The 18,374-nt window shown below is 33.7% G+C and overlaps 5 protein-coding genes across 6 annotated transcripts; 4 read left to right on the top strand and 1 right to left on the bottom strand.

Moving 5' to 3' along the window:
- The first annotated feature begins 284 nt into the window (after positions 1-284).
- Positions 285-4,865, top strand: LOC138879666 (uncharacterized). Its single transcript, XM_070159286.1, has 3 exons — positions 285-448; positions 3,707-4,589; positions 4,673-4,865. Exons 1-3 carry the CDS (start codon positions 285-287, stop codon positions 4,844-4,846), a joined length of 1,221 nt encoding a protein of 406 aa, XP_070015387.1. The 3' UTR covers positions 4,847-4,865.
- Positions 4,866-5,325: 460 nt separating this feature from the next.
- LOC138879665 (uncharacterized) lies at positions 5,326-7,079 on the top strand. The gene is made up of 5 exons (XM_070159285.1): positions 5,326-5,570; positions 5,899-6,045; positions 6,130-6,258; positions 6,383-6,645; positions 7,068-7,079. Exons 1-5 carry the CDS (start codon positions 5,333-5,335, stop codon positions 7,077-7,079), a joined length of 789 nt encoding a protein of 262 aa, XP_070015386.1. The 5' UTR covers positions 5,326-5,332.
- Positions 7,080-7,410: 331 nt separating this feature from the next.
- On the top strand, positions 7,411-8,328 carry LOC138879664 (uncharacterized). The gene is made up of 2 exons (XM_070159284.1): positions 7,411-7,820; positions 7,903-8,328. Exons 1-2 carry the CDS (start codon positions 7,411-7,413, stop codon positions 8,126-8,128), a joined length of 636 nt encoding a protein of 211 aa, XP_070015385.1. The 3' UTR covers positions 8,129-8,328.
- Positions 8,329-9,378: 1,050 nt separating this feature from the next.
- On the bottom strand, positions 9,379-10,751 carry LOC138880360 (uncharacterized). The gene is made up of 2 exons (XM_070160340.1): positions 10,016-10,751; positions 9,379-9,932 (listed from the first exon to the last, which is right to left on the bottom strand). Exons 1-2 carry the CDS (start codon positions 10,748-10,750, stop codon positions 9,471-9,473), a joined length of 1,197 nt encoding a protein of 398 aa, XP_070016441.1. The 5' UTR covers position 10,751; the 3' UTR covers positions 9,379-9,470.
- Positions 10,752-15,070: 4,319 nt separating this feature from the next.
- On the top strand, positions 15,071-17,026 carry LOC104249143 (NAC domain-containing protein 100-like). Of its 2 annotated transcripts, none has more exons than XM_009805517.2 (3): positions 15,071-15,519; positions 15,643-15,920; positions 16,011-17,026. In XM_009805517.2, exons 1-3 carry the CDS (start codon positions 15,327-15,329, stop codon positions 16,503-16,505), a joined length of 966 nt encoding a protein of 321 aa, XP_009803819.1. In that variant the 5' UTR covers positions 15,071-15,326; the 3' UTR covers positions 16,506-17,026. The 2 variants fall into 2 exon arrangements, with proteins under 2 accessions (XP_009803819.1, XP_009803821.1); XM_009805519.2 differs by having other exon boundaries at positions 15,073-15,519; positions 16,014-17,026.
- The last annotated feature ends 1,348 nt before the right edge of the window (positions 17,027-18,374 follow it).

The following is an 18,374-nucleotide window of genomic DNA, read 5'->3' as shown; positions in this document are numbered from 1 at the left end:
AAAGCAGACATCTCGTCAAACATAGCTTGTCGCCATCCTAGATAAGACAATGCTTCACTTATAGACTTAGAGATGAAAATAGAGGACAAATATGATACAAACGCGTAGTGGGATGATGATAGATGATGATAACTTAAGATGACATAATGGGCATTACGATTAAGTATGGACTGTATACCTTTTTGAAGTGTAATCGATTGACTAAGATGAGGCAAGTCCGCAGTAAGAGCAGGGCCAGGTACAGGGCGTGAATCAACTGGGCCTAATGCTGGGCGCGGATGACAATGATAAGTCATGAACGGTGGAGCTGTAGATGGTGGAGCTGGAATGGAGCTGTAGGTGCTGGAGCTAGAACTGGAGCTGTATGTGGTGGAGCTAGAACTAGAGCTGTAGGTGGTGGAGATAGAACTGGAGCTGTGGAGGAACATGAATGGGAAATAATGACTGAGTCTCCAAAAGATAGAACTAGTAGTACCTCAGAAATATTTAATTAATCACCTGGACCTGTGAAGTATGACTGGGTTTCAAAGATGGTAACATCAGCAGACATAACATACTTCTGGAGGTTAGATTAATAGCATGTATATCCCTTTTTCATTCTCGAGTAACCTAGAAATACGCACTTAAGAGCACGAGGAGCTAACTTATCTTTTCCTGAAGTAATTTAGGAACCAAATACGTGGTCCTAAAGATACATGGTGGAAAAGAGAACAAAATGTGAATGGGAAAACAAAATAGAGAATGGAACTTGATTATGGATAACTGAGGGTGTCATACAATTAATAAAATAATAAGATGTGAGAATTGCATCCCACCAAAAATGCAACAGATGATGAGATTGTATAGTAGGGTACGAGCAGTTCCATTTGTTGAGATGTGTACGGAAAAGATGTTTGATGAATGATCCCATAAGAGTTCATAAAATGCTGAAATAGGGAAGACAAATACTCTAGGGCATTATCACTACGAAATGTGCGGATGGAAATACAAATTAATTTTGAATTTCAGTGTAGAAGGTCTGAAAAATAGAAAATAACTCGGATTGATTTTTCATCAAAAATATCCAAGTGAACCTAAAATAATCATCATTAAAACTAACAAAGTAGCAAAATTCCACGGTAGAACTGACCCGACTAGGACCCCAAACATTTGAATGGACTTAAGTGAAAGGTGAGTCTGCACGATTATTAGGACACCGAGGAAAATGGGAGAGTATGCTTACTAAGCTGACATGAATCACACTCTAGAGTGGACAAGTGAGATAATTCATGTACCATTTTCTGAAGTTTTGACAAACTGGGATGTCTCAATAGTTTATGTAATAAATCTGGTGAATTAGTAACAGGACAAGTTGTTGAAGAAAGACACAATATGAGTCCAAGTAATTTTTCTAGGATAATATAATAAAGTCCATTTGATTCACGTCCGGTACTAATGATCCGTCCCATACTGCGTTCTTGTATAAAAATAAGGTCATCAAGAAATAAAATAGAGCATTTAAGTGATTTGGCTAAGCGAGTAATGGCTATGAGATTAAAAGGGCTACCGGGAATATAAAGAACTGACTCTAAAGGTAAGGAAGGAAGTGGACTTGCTTGACCTATTTCAGTTGCCATGGTTTGAGACTCGTTGGTCATTGTGACTGTTGGAAGAGATTGAGAATATGACATAATATTGAAAAGAGATTTGTTACCAGAAATATGATCAGATATACCTAAATTAATGACCCAAGAATTGGAGGATGAAGATTGGGAGACACAAATCACACTATTATCTTTTTGAACAACAGAAGCTATTTCTGAAGATGTTTGTTCATGCTTTGTGCTGAAGGAACTCAATATAATTCGATAGAGAAATCATCCAACTATTCATAGTATTGGATCCCATTTCGCTACAATTAATTTCTCAAGTTCTTAACTAAAACTGAATAAATATAAGAAAAACACTATTCACAATAAGGGAAAGTATTGTTCACATCGGAATCACTATTCACGCCGGAAAAAGTGCATTGTTCATGCCGGAAAAAATAAAATTTGTTAGAATTTGATATAACTTATATGTGTAGGCTCGGAATTGCAGGGGCAACATACTGTCCAAAAGAAGTTTTGTCAAAATCTGGCTGAAAATATCCTTACGCGCCGGTGCGTGAACGTCAGAACTTCGCCGAAAAATTCTTCTGAATGCGCGTGAGGGCGCGTGGATGATCTTTTGCCGGAGATTTTTTGAAGGGTCGGTCGCCGGGGGCTGATCCACTTCATAGTGGTGGTGGTTTTTGTGCAACACTGATGGATACTATTCTTCTTGTTTTGTCGGAAAAAGCACTTCCGGTTGATGATTTCTCTTCCCGGAGTCGCTGAAATTTATGCACAACGATAAATTTCTCACGGTAGCTCTGATAACATGTGAGAAAGCACATGAGAAAATATATTATTAATATTCTGTTCAAGTATAATACAATGAGCCCTATTTATACAATATATATCTTATTCATATTCTATGTGGGACTAAGACTAATTCATATTATTTACACAACTATATAACAATATCTTTTTAATAATAATAATATTACAGTATATGTTTAATACTAAATAAAAATAAATATAGGGCCTTCAATTTGGGGTGGGCGAGGGGGGGAGAGGGGAATAAAACAAGTGAAAATGGCGTGTAGTAGCCACTAAATAAGGGTGTATTTAATTTTTATCCACTATTTAAAATGCTTATCAAAAATAGCCACTACTAAGGGGGAAAAGACACAATTACCCTTTCTCTATTTCTTGTATAATCCCAAAATCGACGAAAACCCTTATTTCATTCGTTCAGAGTTCTGCGTTTCTTCATCTTCCTCGTATGCAAACTGCAATCTCAGTTAAACTTCTGCTCCTTCATCTTCTCCGTCATCTTCATCTTCATCTTCTCCGTCATCTTCTATCCTTCATCTTCGTTTTTCTTTATTTGTAAGTTGGTTCAATGCCGTGTGAAGTATGTGTGAAATTTCAAAACTTAGCATTATATGTTGATTCAGTGTAGTATATTTTGTGTGATTCTGTTTTTGATAAATTTTTAGTGTGTGAAATTTGAAATGTGTTTGTGGTTGATTCAATATATTTGATTATGTAGGTATATTTCATAAAAATAGTCGTAGAAATTCATAAGCTTACTGATTATGAATTTTCAGTTAACTGTGTTCATTAAATGTAAAGAAGAAACGACATTAAATTTTGTAGTTGGAATTCAAAGTTAAGGACTGATTGTCCTTAACTTTTGCACATGAAACTTGAAGTTAAGGACAAAGTGTCCTTAACTTTGGATGTTGAAAGTATATGTTAAGGACTGTATTTCCTTAACCTATGCACTTACAATTTAAAGTTAAGGACTGATTGTCCTTAACTTTTGCACATGAAACTTGAAGTTAAGGACTAAGTGTCCTTAACTTTGGATGTTGAAAGTATAAGTTAAGGACTGTATTTCCTTAACCTTTGCATTTACAATTTAAAGTTAAGGACTTATTGTCCTTAACTTTTGCACATGAAACTTGAAGTTAAGGACTAAGTGTCCTTAACTTTGGAAGTTGAAAGTATAAGTTAAGGACTGTATTTCTTTAACGTTTGCACTTAAAATTTAAAGTTAAGGATTGTATTTGCTTAACTTTTAAACTTGAAATTTTAAGTTAAGTCCTAATCTTTGTTTGTTTTTCCTTCTTTTCTAGTGTTATAATGGAAGACGATCATTTTTTTGATTTTGACGATTGGCGTAATTTTCTGGTATATTGGAAAGGAGATTTTCAATATAAGGAAACAATTAAAAGTTTTCTGTCGAATAGCCAATGGAAGAAATTGAGGGAAAATATTTTTGGCAACTTCTTTAGATTACAAAGTGTGAAGTTCTCGGGTAAACTTATGCACTGTGTATTGCTTTCTAAAATTGTTAGTAATGAACCTGATTCGATGACCTTCAAGGTATTTGACCGCGATATTAAGTTTACTCGTGATGCATTCCATATTATTACTGGTTTGAAGTCTTATTCGTCGCTTGACATGAAAGGTTTAAATGAGAAAGAGAATAGGCTTTTAAGAGTCTATTTCCCTGGAAAGGACAAAATTGAGTTGGCTGATTTGTATAGTTTTATTTCTAGTCGCCCACATGGTACAACTTCATCATTTGCTGGCAGTGATGATGATGCTTTGAAGTTGGCAACACTCTATTTTGTTGAGTCGGTTTTGATGGGCAAGAGGAAAAATAGGAATGTGTCGGAGCAAATAATGAAAATTGTTGACGATGATGCACTTTGCGCTTCCTTCAACTGGGGCTCTCTTGCTTATGAAACGCTATTAAAATCATTGAAGAGTTGCTTGAAATCAAATGAGAATGATGTGAAGAAGGAGAAAGAGAAAGAAAAAGATATTGATAGCTACACTTTAGTTGGCTTTCCTTTTGCGTTTTGTGTCTGGATTATGGAAGTACTTCCTATTTTCCAAGAGAAACAATTTGTGAACTTCAAAGAAGTTGGTTATCCTCGAATGTTATGTTATTCTGAAATGAAGTCTCCACAATTTGATGCTCTTTGTAGAAAATATTTCCATAATAAAAAAGTAAGTTAATGTAATTACTATCTCTTTTTTTGTTTATTTGTTTTAGTTATGTATACTTATGTTTAGTTTTTCTTATATAATAGGTGTTTAAGTTGATTGAGGTGTCACCCTTTATTCCCGTGGAAGAAGAAGATACACAGCCTCTTTGTGTGGAGGAGCCAGTTTCACAAGATCAAGGCTCAAGGTCTTCTTCCACACAATTTGACGAAGGCGTACTTAAGGAAATTGTTAGAGTATGTGTTTCTGCCTTTGAATAGTATTAGTTTTTTATTTGATTATTTCTTGCTTACGAACACCTTTTTTTATATTATGTTTTTTGATTCAGAGATTATCAGAAAGTTTTAAGAAGGATTTGCAAGCAGAAGTTACCAGAGTTAATCAAAAAATTGTTGTATCAGAAAAAAGATTGAGAACGAAATCAAGGTAATTTCAGTTAGTCCAACTTTAGGATTTTGTGTCCTTAAATTTTGAACTTGGAATTGAAAGATAAGGACTTCTTGTCCTTAACTTTTGAACTTTGAAATGAAACTTAAGGACATCATGTCCTTAAGTTTTGAACTTGGAATTCAAAGTTAAGGACTTCTTGTCCTTAACTTTTGAACTTGGAGTTCAAACTTAAGGATTGCATTTCCTTAAGTTTTGAACTTTAAGTTCAAACTTAAGGACTGCCTGTCCTTCTCTTTGTAACTTAGTTGCTTTCTCAAGATTTAAAGAAAACTCTAGGATCAAGGCTTGATACTTTGATGAACATGTTTGGGAAAGCTGATCAGATGAACACAGATAGAGAATCTAGTGTTCCAATTAGAAAATATGGAGTTGATGATCATTGTCGTGCTACTGAGCGTACTGGCATATTCAACCAAGATGCAGGTGGTGTTGAACGTGATTATATGGATGTGCATGCAGAGGGTCAGTATGAAAGAGAATTTAGAGATGCACATCTAGATGATGAAACTGAAAATGTTACTGATATTGGGAAAGGTTAGTTATAGATTTTGATTTTTATTTTCGTTGAAATGTATATTCAATAGATTAATACATATAAACTATGCATGTGCATGTAGAAGTTTGTAGAGTGCCGGAGAAAATTTGTAGAGTTTGTAGATTGCAATCATAGGAGGATTTAACAAGTCCACTGGGGACAAGTGTCAGCGAGATTGTATGCAAATGCTTAGAAGGAACGTATGATCTCTCTACACCGCTGTCATACAAAGAAAAATTTGGAGTTCAAACTTGTGTCAGTCAAGGTTAGATATAATTTTTATTATATATTGTATCTTTATTTCATTATATATTGTATCTTTTGAAGCAGCAAGCGAAGAAGCTGGAGTGCAGTATCAAGAGAAAACTGGACTACAATCTCAAGACATAGGCAGAAGTGAGATTGGTTCCAAATCTATAGATGCAACATGTGATGATGATGATGTAGCTGGAATGATCTTGGATATTGCAAATGGTTAGGCAGTGCTTTTTTAATTTTATATATGTTTGTTTTAATTAAAGATTATTAACATGTTAGCTGTTGTAAATATTTTTGCAGAATCTTGTCAACAAGCATCTAAAGATCATGGTGAACAACTGCAAGATAAAGAAAATGTGGAATTGCAAGAAAAAGAAAATGTTGCACGCAATATTTTAGCTGAGTTGTCTCTTGAAAAAACACAAGAAGGTACTGCGGAGAAGACAAGTACTGATTGTGCCCTAATTATTATATGTACAATTGAAATTTTGTCTCTTCATTTGACCTGTTGCAGAAAACTAATATGAATATGTATATATATATATATATATAGTGTCGCCAGCAGAGGAAAACAAAGAGGACACCAATGATGACAATCTTAACCAATATACAAGGAAAAGAAAGAGAGACAGTATTGGTTATGATGGTTCGTCATTTTCTCTTCTTACTCCTACTCCTCCAAGTATACAAATGGAAATTGATGCGACTTTGACTATGGAGGGTGAAGGAAATGTTGAAGAAGAACTTGTTCGAGGTAAAAGGAACAAGAAGTTAAGCTGGCAGTTGAAATCTCCTTTTGATAAGGAAGGAAAAGCAGTAAGTTCCAAGGCAGACAATCAAAATACTCTGAAGAGTTCAGGTTGGATAAAATCAACCTATACTCGTAGGTGTATTTTTCATTATGCCAAAGAAGATGAAAAATTAGTGAAGAAATTCATTGTGTGGTTGGGCAAGGAGAAAAGGAGAGGTCGCAAAAAAGAGTAAGTCTCTTAATGTGTTTCACTACATCCTTAACTTCTGTGATTGTAAGACTAATTTTAGGACTAACTGTCCTTAACTTATAGATTCAAGTTTAAAACTTAAGGACTTCTTGTCCTTAAGTTTGAATTCAAAATTCATAAGCTAAGGACATGCAGTCCTTAAGTTTGAGTATCAAATTCAAAAGCTAAGGACACTTGGTCCTTAAGTTATAGATTAAAGTTTTCAAAATTCTAACTTGACATTTTCAAAATTTTCAGGGGACAAATTGATTTATATACTGATGATAATAGTTTGAGGAAAAAATCATACAAATTGTATCATCAAAAAATCAGTAGCAAAATATTTTTCCTTGAGCTTTCAGATAGCAAATTTGTTCTTGATGATAAGGTTAGATAATTCACAAGGCATTTGTTTTTTCTATTATTAATTTATCATTTTTTTCATCATTTTATGACTGATTTGTTATTGATTTGTTTTATTTTTTGCCTTTTTATGAAGCATATTGACATTGCTCTCTATTATCTGAGAAAGAAGGAATGCTACCACCCTCGTGATTATCCTTTTTGATGCACAACTACTGATGTTCTTTTTGATAATTATATGGCACTTGTGTATAAAGATTTCAGTGAAGATGCTAGTGATGAGTTTTGGTGTGCTGGTGATAATCAGTTATTTCTGACACCATATGTGTGGGGGGACAGCCGTAGATGTGGAATTGCATGGACTGAGGTTTACAAAATCTTTTTTCCATGTCGGCTTCCTTCAGAAGATGATGAAGCTGTGACACACTTTTTGTTGGGAGTATTGGACTTGAATCAAAAAAAGATTGATGTATATGATTCCATATACAGTGAGCCATATGAAGCAGGAATGAACTACATGCAAATGTATGCACGCATGATCCCCCATTTGCTAAAGTTCTCACAGTTTGACAAAAATCACAAGTCTTTTGGGAATGTCTTCAACAAATTTGATATACAGTGGCAAAGATCACCACACCAAACTGGATCGTACGTGTTATTATTTGTTATATTATTTATATGTACTTAAGATTTATTGTTTAATTCACTGCATATCTTACATTTCTCTTAGGACTGATTGTGGTGCATTCCTGATCAAATTTGTCGAGTTGCTGATGATTGGAAAGGACGTGCAGCAATTCCAACCCGAAGACATAAAAGACTTTCGAAAAGAACTTGCTGCAAATCTTTGGGCACATGGTGAATGGAAAAGAAATTCTGGTTATGATACTCCACCAGAAAATGTTGGTGATGATTATGAGAGTGAAAATGAAACATTCTGTCCAAAGGAGTTGTAAAGAAATTGTGGTGTTATTTTTGTATAAAATTGCTGTAAAGGTGACATCTGAATTATGCCAGTTTAGGATAGTTCTGAAATATTCTGTAAATTTGTGAAAAGGCACTTATATTTTGTTTTGTTGGCATAGCGTAATTTTTTGTAACAGCTATGCAAAATTACAATTTCAAAAGTTATGTCAAGGCATTTTGTTATTTATTTCGTTGTTTCTCTCAACTGTTGATTTGTCCATTGAGTTTGTTAGTATTTGTTCATGACTAAGTGTAAGTGAACTTCAAATTCAAAGTTAATGACCAAATGTCCTTAACTTTTGAACTTGAAATTCAAAGTTAAGGACTGACAGTCCTTAAGTTTTGAACATGGGACTATAACTTAAGGACCTCATGTCCTTAACTTTTGAACTTGTATTTCAAACTTAAGGACTCCTGTAGTTAATGACAAACAGTCCTCAAGTTTTTAACATGGGACTATAACTTAAGGACCTATGTCCTTAACGTTTGAACTTAAAATTCAAAGTTAAGGACAGACAGTCCTCAAGTTTTTAACATGGGACTATAACTTAAGGACCTCATGTCCTTAACGTTTGAACTTAAAATTCAAAGTTAAGGACAGACAGTCCTCAAGTTTTTAACATGGGACTATAACTTAAGGACCTCATGTCCTTAACGTTTGAACTTAAAATTTAAAGTTAAGGACAGACAGTCCTTAACATTTGAACTTAAAATTCAAAGTTAAGGACAGACAGTCCTTAAGTATTTAACTTGTATTTCAAACTTAAGGACTCCTGTAGTTAATGACAAATAGTCCTCAAGTTTTTAACATGAGACTATAACTTAAGGACCTCATATCCTTAACTTTTGAACTTGAAATTCAAAGTTAAGGATAGACAGTCCTTAAGTTTTTAACATGGGACTATAACTTAAGGACCTCATGTCCTTAACTTTTGAACTTGAAATTCAAAGTTAAGGACAGACAGTCATTACGTTTTTAATATGGGACTATAACTTAAGGACCTCATGTCCTTAACGTTTGAACTTAAAATTCAAAGTTAAGGACAGACAGTCCTTAAGTTTTTAACATAAGACTATAACTTAAGGACCTCATGTCCTTAACTTTTGAAATTGAAATTCAAAGTTAAGGACAGACAGTCATTACGTTTTCAAAATTGCAAGTTGAACTTACTGACTCCTGTTAATAACTTTTAATTGTTGAACTCAAAAGAAATTAAAAGAACGTAACAAGATATAAATATTGAAAATCTAGGCATCCGCTCAAATTAGAATAATAATGAATACAATCTATAGCAAAAACTTAAAAGAGTCGATAAACATAAGTGTATATTTCTACTCTTCTCTATGCTTTCTTGAAAATGGATGGAGTGCCGGAGAATATATACAAGCTGTTCTATTATGACCAATTCTTCTGCAACGACCACATTTGAATGTTATTTTTGATGGCTCGGTAGCAGGAATATGCCTTTTCTTTTGCCTTCTACCTGGTGGCACTTTGAAATCTGGAGGTTTAACAATTTGTGACTTAACACTCTCTGGTACAATCCATGAATCAGTATGTCCTACAGGATGTATTTGTCTTTCATATGTTTTCAGCCAAGATTCCTTTAAGTACCAGTGCGAACAAAAGTCAGACTTCTTGATGTTTCTCTTCTCGATAGCTGCAATTGCATGTATGCATGGTAATTCATCAAGTTGAAATTGAAAACAATCACATGTTCTTTTGTTTAAGTCCACCAAGAAAGTTATTCCTTCTTCTTCAACTCTAGAACGCCATGAATCAACAGGGAAGACCTTCAATGTTGAAAAATTATAAGTGAGTACATTATGTTAAAAAATGTCAAAATCATAATATAAACATAAAACATAATACTTACGTTCAAAGTAAATGCTAAATCTATTCTGTTCTTCAATTCCTCCTCTACCCAACAAGAAACATCATAAAATGTTCCTTCTGCTTTATTTCTTCTTTCATAAAACCAATGTTGTAGCTTCACTTGAATGAAATCCATCATTCTTAGTATAGGCAGCTCCCTTGCTTCTAATAGCACTGAATTCATCGACTCAACTATATTTGTTGTGAGCATGTCATATCTTCGTTGTGGACTACAAGAACGTGCCCATCTTTCCGGTGGTTCTTCCATCAAGTAGTCATAAGTTTTCTTATCTACATTTGCAATATCTGACATGTATATGTCAAATTCTTTACGCTTGTATACTCTTGCAGCACTTTGGAAAAGTTTTATGACCTCACTTTTCACCTTTCTTCGCTTTAGGTTCTGCTCCAAATGATAGATGCAAATCCCATGATGGCTTTCAGGATATACCTTTACAATGCCATTTGCAATAGCTTGATGCCTGTCTGATAAAAAAATCAAATTCTCACGGCTCCCAATTGCATTGCGAAGCTGACTAAAGTACCACTCATAGGAATTGTTGTTTTCAGATTCTGCTATTCCAAAGGCTAATGGGAAAATTTGGTTATTTGCATCTTTTGAAACTGAAATCATTAAAACACCACGATATTTTGACTTCAAAAAAGTCGCATCAATAGCAATCACTGGTCTACAATGATTCCAACCAGCTATCGATGATCCATATGCGTAAAACATATAAAGAAACCTGAAAATACAATATAAAACAAGGTTAAAATACCCGAAGTTTAGGACAGTCAGTCCTTAACTTACATTTACAAGTTATAAAGTTAAGGACATGTTGTCCTTAACTTTTATTTCAAAGTTCTAAACTTAAGGACTGGAAGTCCTTAACTTTTAATTACAAGTTCAAAACTTAAGGATAGGCAGTCCTCAACTTCTGGTTATAACTCAAAAGTTAACAAGGCTAAAGACAGCATGTCCTAAATTGTTTACCTGTTGTTGTCGTCTATCTTTATGTTAGTATAAGTTCCCGGGTTTTTACTTGTCATCATATACAAGTATGAACACAATAATTCATAATTTTCTTCGGGACTTCCTCTTATTAAAGCGGAAGCATGTTGAATAGCACGCCACGCCTTGTGATATCCAATGTCTAGTCCATGCAATTTTTGCATCTCTGCCATGACAAAAGCTGGTGTAACTTCAAATCTTGGGTCCCGAAGATTATCGATAATGTAACCACTAATCAACTTTGAAGTAGCATGCCTTTGATCTGCTTTCCTAGTGTTAACAGAGCAGTCATGCTTTTTCTCAAGCTTTACTATCTTAAATGATGTTGAGTCTTTAATTCTGAAAGCACGCACACACCAACACACCTATTATCATTGCATGTCAACGAATATCTTGTTGAGCTTGATCTAACAACTTTGAATTCAAAATGTCCTTTGATTTCTACATTAGAAAAATAATTAATTATGCTCTTCTTCTTGTCAAATACTGATCCGACTTTTATTTGATCCAAAGAAGCATTTTCTCTTAATATCGTAGTTGGGGATTCTTTTTGTTTCAAATTTGATCTTCATTTAGTTATTTGAGTGCAGGTTTTGTCAGCAACTACTTCGATTACCGGTGCACTCTCTAAGACTTGAATACCCAAAGCTTGTTCGTTGTCAATCTCTATAATGCTTTGTCCTTCTACTTGAATAGAATCAAATGTTTGATGCACCTCTTCATTTAATGGTTGAGCTTCAACCATATCTACTTCAACTATCTGTTGGCATCGCTCTTGATTGTCATGTTGAGTTTTTGTGTTGGCATGTTCATTGCTTGTTGATGCAAAAACTCTTTCCGAAATATCAACTATGAAACGACAGCTCTTGAAGAGTGAATGAGTTTTTAGCAACTCTATACATGTGTGAAGATCTAAATCTTTGAATACAAGCATTCCTTTGCTTGTTCCAAGGTTGATATCAAACCATATCACTATTTCAAACTTTTCACTATCCAATTCAATAAGCTCAAAAATCTGTTTAACGAAATCTTCAAACTGAATTGACTCAGGTGCTAGGAAAAGCTTTGTTTGATGATCAAGATATTTATAGTCTTCAGTCCATCTACCATTAAAAGCAACTATTATGCATATTGTTTCCATCCTACAAGTCAAGAGAATGGGAAACAAATGACATACGTTATAAAGCAATCCTTGTAGAATTAAGAACAGGTGTACTGTAAGTGCAAGACAAAGATAAGGACTGTCTGTCCTTAACATTTAAACATGTAATTAAAGTTAAGGACTGCCAGTCCTTAACATTTAAACATGTAATTAAAGTTAAGAACTGTCAGTCCTTTAACATTTAAACATGTAATTAAAGTTAAGAACTGTCAGTCCTTAACATTTAAACATGGAATTAAATGTTAAGGACTGTCAGTCCTTAAGTTTTAAACATGGAATTAAAAGTTAAGGACTGTCGGTCCTTAAGTTTTAAACATGGAATTAAAAGTTAAGGACTGTCAGTCCTTAACTTTTGAACAAGAAATTAAAAGCTAAGGACTGTCAGTCCTTAACATTTAAACATGGAATTAAAAGTTAAGGACTGTCAGTCCTTAAGTTTTAAACATGGAATTAAAAGTTAAGGACTGTCAGTCCTTAACTTTTGAACCAGAAATTAAAAGCTAAGGACTGTCTGTCCTTTAACATTTAAACATGGAATTAAAAGTTAAGGACTGTCAGTCCTTAACATTTAAACATGGAATTAAAACTTAAGGATTGCTAGTCCTTAACTTTTGAACCAGAAATTAAAAGCTAAGGACTGTCTGTCCTTTAATATTTAAACATGGAATTAAAATTAAAAGTTAAGGACAGACAGTCCTTAAGTTTTAAACATGGAATTAAAAGTTAAGGACTACCGGTCCTTAACTTTTGAACCAGAAATTAAAAGCTAAGGACTGCCTGTCCTTTAACATTTAAACATGGAATTAAAAGTTAAGGACTGCTAGTCCTTAACATTTAAACATGTATTTAAGAGTTAAGGACTGTCAGTCCTTAACATTTGAACCAGAAATTAAAACATACAATTTGAAACTCAAGCTACAGGACTTTGTATACAGAAGAACAACAACAAAGTGAAGGACATTTTGTCCTTAAGTTTTTTTATTCAATTTGCAAAATGAGGCCAGTAGAATCAAAGTTAAGGACATAGTGTTCTTATTTTTTTGAATTCAATTTCCAAAATGAAGACACTATGTCCGGAATACAGAATTATCATAGGAGGCGGTGTCTATAAATTTATCAATCCAGAAATTCAAAAAAAATCAAATTCTTATCTAATATATAATCAAATCAATACAGATCTAAAAAAGTATAACTATAGCGAAATAAAAATTGATAGAAACACATGAAATTACAACTTACTGTTTATCTATGTTGTTTTTTTGGATTAGGTTGCTGAATTTTTGAAATCGGGAAAAGAAATGGCGGTTCGTCCTCAGTTGATCGCCGCTGCTGCTGTTGCTCGCTTCTTCTCTTTGTGTAACTGCTGCTTGTGTTGATAGCGTAGGTATAAGTTATACCAGAAGGGTATTTTCGTCCAGTCAGGTATAAGTTTTTTAAAAGGAGTGGCTAAAGTCTAAATACATTGAAAACAATGGCTTTAAAATAAAAGTCACAGCTTTTAGTGGCTATTTGTGCCGTTCGCCCATAAAACAATTACTTTAGTGGCCTCTCCTAGAGCCGGCAGTGATCACAATTAAAGTTAGATACTGACAACTATATTAGAAAAGTTTCAGCACATAAGCCAATAGCTACGAGTAACTATTTTATTTCTAGCCATTAAAAATTAAATGGCTGAAAATTTGCTCCTTGGACTTGAATTGATATGAGAGAGTTCAGCAAATTACTAGCTTATTCGTGAATAAATAGAGGGTAGATATTAATATGCTTCCAATAAGATCCTCAGAAGAAATATCTTCTAATAGCCCTAAAGTAGTAAGGGCAGAATCCATCATTCAAGAAGAGCATCTCTGATCTATTAAAATTTTCCACCATAATAACAAGGAAATTAGAAAGACGTGGAGTGCTGTAGTAATGTATGTACATACAACCAGTTCAAGATGAGTCCATAAGATTATATCTTTAATTAGATGAATCCTTGAACAGAATTCCAACCACTATGAATCATGTTAGTAACTTTATGACTTCTGGACGTATCTTTTCATGATCTCTCTTAAATGTTGGTTGTCTAGCTTCTCCAAAGTTAAAAATATTTTTGTTTTCAAAGTTGAAGTGTTTGGTCAAATTTTAGAAGAAAAATAAAGTGCTTTGAGTAGAAACAGAATCAGTTTTGAACAAGTAGAAAAAAATAGCTTTTCCTCGAAAACACTTTTTTGAAAAATACTTTTAAGAAAAAAAATACACTTAACTTTTTAAAAGTTTGGTTAAATGGTAAGTACTTGATTGTGTATATGGGGTTAGAATGGTCATTTCCACTTGGATAAATGGGATAAGCTAATTTCACGCAGAGGCGGATGCACGCTTTAACAAGAGGGGTCACTGTCACCCTGTAACTTCCGCAAAAACTTTATATATGCTTGCAAATGTCTTCAAAAATAGTCAAATATTAGCATAGACCCCGTATCACTATTTATGAGCAGTAATAAATTTCTATTGAATATCATGGTGCCCTGCGATCACTAAATTTTGGGTTCGCCTCTGATTTCAGGTAGGTGATGTAAAGCTTATGTAATCTTCTTTGGCCGTATGTTACATAAAGACAGCTGTTTTCACAAGCTCAGGAATTTTTTTAAATAAAGAGGGCTAATTTGGGAATAATATATTAGATACACATATAAAGCAGCCTTAATCTTTTTAACAACTTATTATACTATTAAGTTATATGTTGGATGGTTCTGGTATACAGTTGAAACAACCTTGAAAGCAACAGTTGAAACCTTCAACTGTTTCTCACAGCAGAAATTCCAAATTTCAATAAATTATATAAGAGAAATCTGACTTTAGTTAAAAGCCTTATATTAATGACAAAAGAAATTGACAAATTTCATGTGCATGATTTTAGGGATGAAGCGTATTTGGTCAAATATAAAAGGAGAATGGATTTATAGCAGGAGCCAAGAAATGTTCAGAGTAGGCCATAAACCAACCTCTCCAGTTCCTTAGAGACCACGTTTCTATCTCTTAAAAATCTTTATTTATAAGCTTCTGTTCTTCATACTGCTTTTTTTCAATCTTTAATTAGAATTCTCAAAGTAGGAACTGTTTGGCACAAACCCATTCAGAGTAGAGTTTTAGGTATTGATGGAGAATTTTCTTGGACCTGGTGTTAAGGAGGAGGATCAGCAGCTACAGTTGCCTCCAGGATTCAGATTCCATCCTACAGATGAAGAGCTGATAACTCATTATTTGTCTAAGAAAGTTGTGGATAACAACTTTTTTGCTATTGCTATTGGAGAAGTTGACATGAACAAGGTTGAACCTTGGGACCTACCATGTAAGCTTCTCCTTTTTTCTTTTTTTATCAATCGGACCAACAAAGGCTGAATTTCAGCGGATCGTGTTCTTACGTGTTTTTCTATTTTTATCTCAGTTGATTGTTTTTCGTTTTTAAATATAGGGAAGGCAAAAATGGGAGAAAAGGAATGGTATTTTTTTTGTGTGAGAGACAAGAAGTACCCAACAGGGCTGAGGACAAATAGGGCTACTGCTGCAGGTTACTGGAAAGCCACTGGAAAAGACAAGGAGATATTCAGAGGAAAATCTTTGGTTGGCATGAAAAAAACTCTGGTTTTCTATAGAGGGAGAGCACCCAAAGGAGAGAGGACAAATTGGGTCATTCATGAATATAGACTAGAGGGAATATTGTCTCTTCAAAACCTGCCCAAGACAACAAAGGTACTGAATTTTCACTCTTTCCCCTGTTTTTCCTCTGTTTCATTCAAGAATCCTAAGACATGTTTCTCTATTGTTTTTTTAACTATGTAGCAGAATGACTGGGTCATTAGCAGAGTATTTTATAAGAGCACTGGTGGAAACAAAGTCCATATTTCAGGACTTATGAGATTGAATTCAACTGAAACTGAAATGGGAAATTCTGTTTTGCCAACATTGTCAGATTCTGAATCCAGTCACGTGCACTGCTTCTCCAATTTAGTTACTGCTCAAAAGAGCCAAAAAGAAATGACCAATTATTTCAACAATTCTTCTATCCCTTCTCTTCCAAAAAAATTTGCCTTGAACCAAACTTTACCACCTCAAGCTACCTTACTAAATCCTGGTTCATTTCCCATGCAAGATCCTCCAAGCCTTAGGAGTTTATACCAGAATTATGGTCAGAATATGGTGCAGAATTTGAAGAAGGAGAAAGAGATAGTAAGTGTATCACAAGAAACAGGAGTGAGCACTGATATGAATAATGAATTCTCCTCATCAGCTGCTGTTGTTGGACCACAGTATCTTGACTATCTTTGGAATTACTGAAATACTTGATAGAGAAAGACCAAATAAAGCAAAAAACAGAAAAGCAGCAGAAGAAATAAAACTAAGTAGGTATACATTGTGGAACTATTTGTGTGTGCATGGATTTTTCTAATTCTCTAAGGAGCATTTAAGATGTTAATAATTATCTCCCCTGCATATCACATAATACTATGTTGGTTTAAAGTTTTTCCCTTCTCTTCACTTTTACTTGTGTATACGATCAAAATCGAGCTCGCCTGTGACATGGTAGGCCAGGCTCGAAACATGGCAATAAAGGACTAAAGAGAGACATCAACTCCCACCGGGCTAGAACCGGAGGGTGGAATGCCTGCCTTCGAAGCAGAGGCGGCTCAATAGTCTTAGAGGCCTAAAGCCAAGACGTAATAAGAGGCCTTAAACTTGTTTAATAATTTTAGATATTTTTATTGAAGTTTATTCTTTTTACTTTTCGAGATGCAATTTCATTTTGGCGATGTAACCAACAATTTCATCTTGACAATGTAACCAACCCCTTTAATCTTTGTTGAAAGTTTACTAACATTTGATAAGATTTTATTAAGTTTAATTTTTAATTTTTTCTTTTTACATGATCGCCAACGTAACTCACTATATAGCATTGCCTCCCAAAGTAATAATCGTGTAGAAATTTGTATTTACAACGATGATAAATATTTTACGATCTAATTAGCTTGAAGCATGTCTATAGAGATCTTGAAAGAAAATATCTTACAAAGTTAGAACTGTAAATAAATTTATTCAAGTTGGAGTAAGAAGAACTAGAAAGTAACTACAGATTTAATTGTCTTTCACTTTCATTTGAATTTTCTCAACCAACTCCGAAAAAAGACTACATAAAATAAATATAAAACTATGTTATTAACGATTGGTGACAAAGTAGCAAAAGATGGTTGAAAAAATTTCTTATCACTATTTAATAATAAATACAATAAATATTCAAATTACATATAAAAAGAGTATCTTTTGGGGCCTCTAATTTTGTGAGGCCTAAAGCGGCCGCTTTAGTGGCTTGGGGGTTAAGTCGCCTCTGCTTCGAAGAATATCGAGGCCGTGATCCCGGAATCGATCCTAGCCTCGAACGAGCTCGAAAAAACATTGTTAGCATAGTTAATAGAAGACCGAAATATCCGTGACCGGTCGGATATTACGTCGGTAATCTCGGCACGTATCAATAAGGAACTGACAATCACTAAATCAAGAGATTTTTTTACCCTTTTATAGAATTGTACCTAAGGGCATCTCCTACCTTTACCCCATTTTTGGTCCCCAAAATAGGGATTTCCCCATTTTGGGGACAACTTACTCCAACCATTCCCCAATTTTTTTCCCCAAACTTTTTTATATTCTTCTTATTCTTCTATATTATATTATTATCTTTCATTTCAATTTTATTTTTTAATTTCCATTAAACAAATTCCATCTTTTATTTTTATTAATTTGTAATTTCCATAATTAAAACAATTCCATAAAATTTTAAATAATATAATTTGTAAGCAATTATTATAGATTAACTAATAATTCAAATAAAAGTGAAATCATTGCGATACAAGATTAATTAAATACATATTACATAACGACAAAAATCATTCGAAATACTAGATAAATATTCAACTTTAACCTCCAGTATTCTCCTATAAATGATCTATTAATGCATTACGAAGTGCAAAATGTTCATCTTTGTTCTTAATTCTTCTATGTCAAAATAAAAATTCTTGAAATCGTTGATTTTCATATACTGCCATTTCTACATAAAAATAATAAATGCACGAAAATTAATTTATCAAAATTATACACCAAAATTAAGATATAATATTAATATTGTAAAGACATTACATAAACATAATTAGGTAT

Source organism: Nicotiana sylvestris, chromosome 10 (assembly GCF_000393655.2).
Source record: "Nicotiana sylvestris chromosome 10, ASM39365v2, whole genome shotgun sequence".
Lineage (NCBI taxonomy): Eukaryota > Viridiplantae > Streptophyta > Magnoliopsida > Solanales > Solanaceae > Nicotiana > Nicotiana sylvestris.
The sequence above is the reverse complement of the archived record's forward strand: the minus strand, read 5'-3'. Positions and strand labels throughout refer to the sequence as shown.

What these genes read in the sequence shown, in the direction of transcription:
- LOC138879666 (XM_070159286.1), top strand. Translation starts at nt 285, where the DNA reads ATGATAAGTCATGAACGGTGGAGCTGTAGATGGTGGAGCTGGAATGGA. An exon ending in GAATGGGAAATAATGACTGA is followed by an intron (nt 449 to 3,706) that starts GTCTCCAAAAGA and finishes CTTCTTTTCTAG; the next exon opens with TGTTATAATGGAAGACGATC. An exon ending in AATATTTCCATAATAAAAAA is followed by an intron (nt 4,590 to 4,672) that starts GTAAGTTAATGT and finishes CTTATATAATAG; the next exon opens with GTGTTTAAGTTGATTGAGGT.
- LOC138879665 (XM_070159285.1), top strand. Translation starts at nt 5,333, where the DNA reads ATGAACATGTTTGGGAAAGCTGATCAGATGAACACAGATAGAGAATCT. An exon ending in TGTTACTGATATTGGGAAAG is followed by an intron (nt 5,571 to 5,898) that starts GTTAGTTATAGA and finishes TATCTTTTGAAG; the next exon opens with CAGCAAGCGAAGAAGCTGGA. An exon ending in GATCTTGGATATTGCAAATG is followed by an intron (nt 6,046 to 6,129) that starts GTTAGGCAGTGC and finishes ATATTTTTGCAG; the next exon opens with AATCTTGTCAACAAGCATCT.
- LOC138879664 (XM_070159284.1), top strand. Translation starts at nt 7,411, where the DNA reads ATGGCACTTGTGTATAAAGATTTCAGTGAAGATGCTAGTGATGAGTTT. An exon ending in TCACCACACCAAACTGGATC is followed by an intron (nt 7,821 to 7,902) that starts GTACGTGTTATT and finishes CATTTCTCTTAG; the next exon opens with GACTGATTGTGGTGCATTCC.
- LOC138880360 (XM_070160340.1), bottom strand. Translation starts at nt 10,750, where the DNA reads ATGTTTTACGCATATGGATCATCGATAGCTGGTTGGAATCATTGTAGA. An exon ending in ATTTAGCATTTACTTTGAAC is followed by an intron (nt 9,933 to 10,015) that starts GTAAGTATTATG and finishes TCAACATTGAAG; the next exon opens with GTCTTCCCTGTTGATTCATG.
- LOC104249143 (XM_009805517.2), top strand. Translation starts at nt 15,327, where the DNA reads ATGGAGAATTTTCTTGGACCTGGTGTTAAGGAGGAGGATCAGCAGCTA. An exon ending in TGAACCTTGGGACCTACCAT is followed by an intron (nt 15,520 to 15,642) that starts GTAAGCTTCTCC and finishes TTTTAAATATAG; the next exon opens with GGAAGGCAAAAATGGGAGAA. An exon ending in ACCTGCCCAAGACAACAAAG is followed by an intron (nt 15,921 to 16,010) that starts GTACTGAATTTT and finishes TTAACTATGTAG; the next exon opens with CAGAATGACTGGGTCATTAG.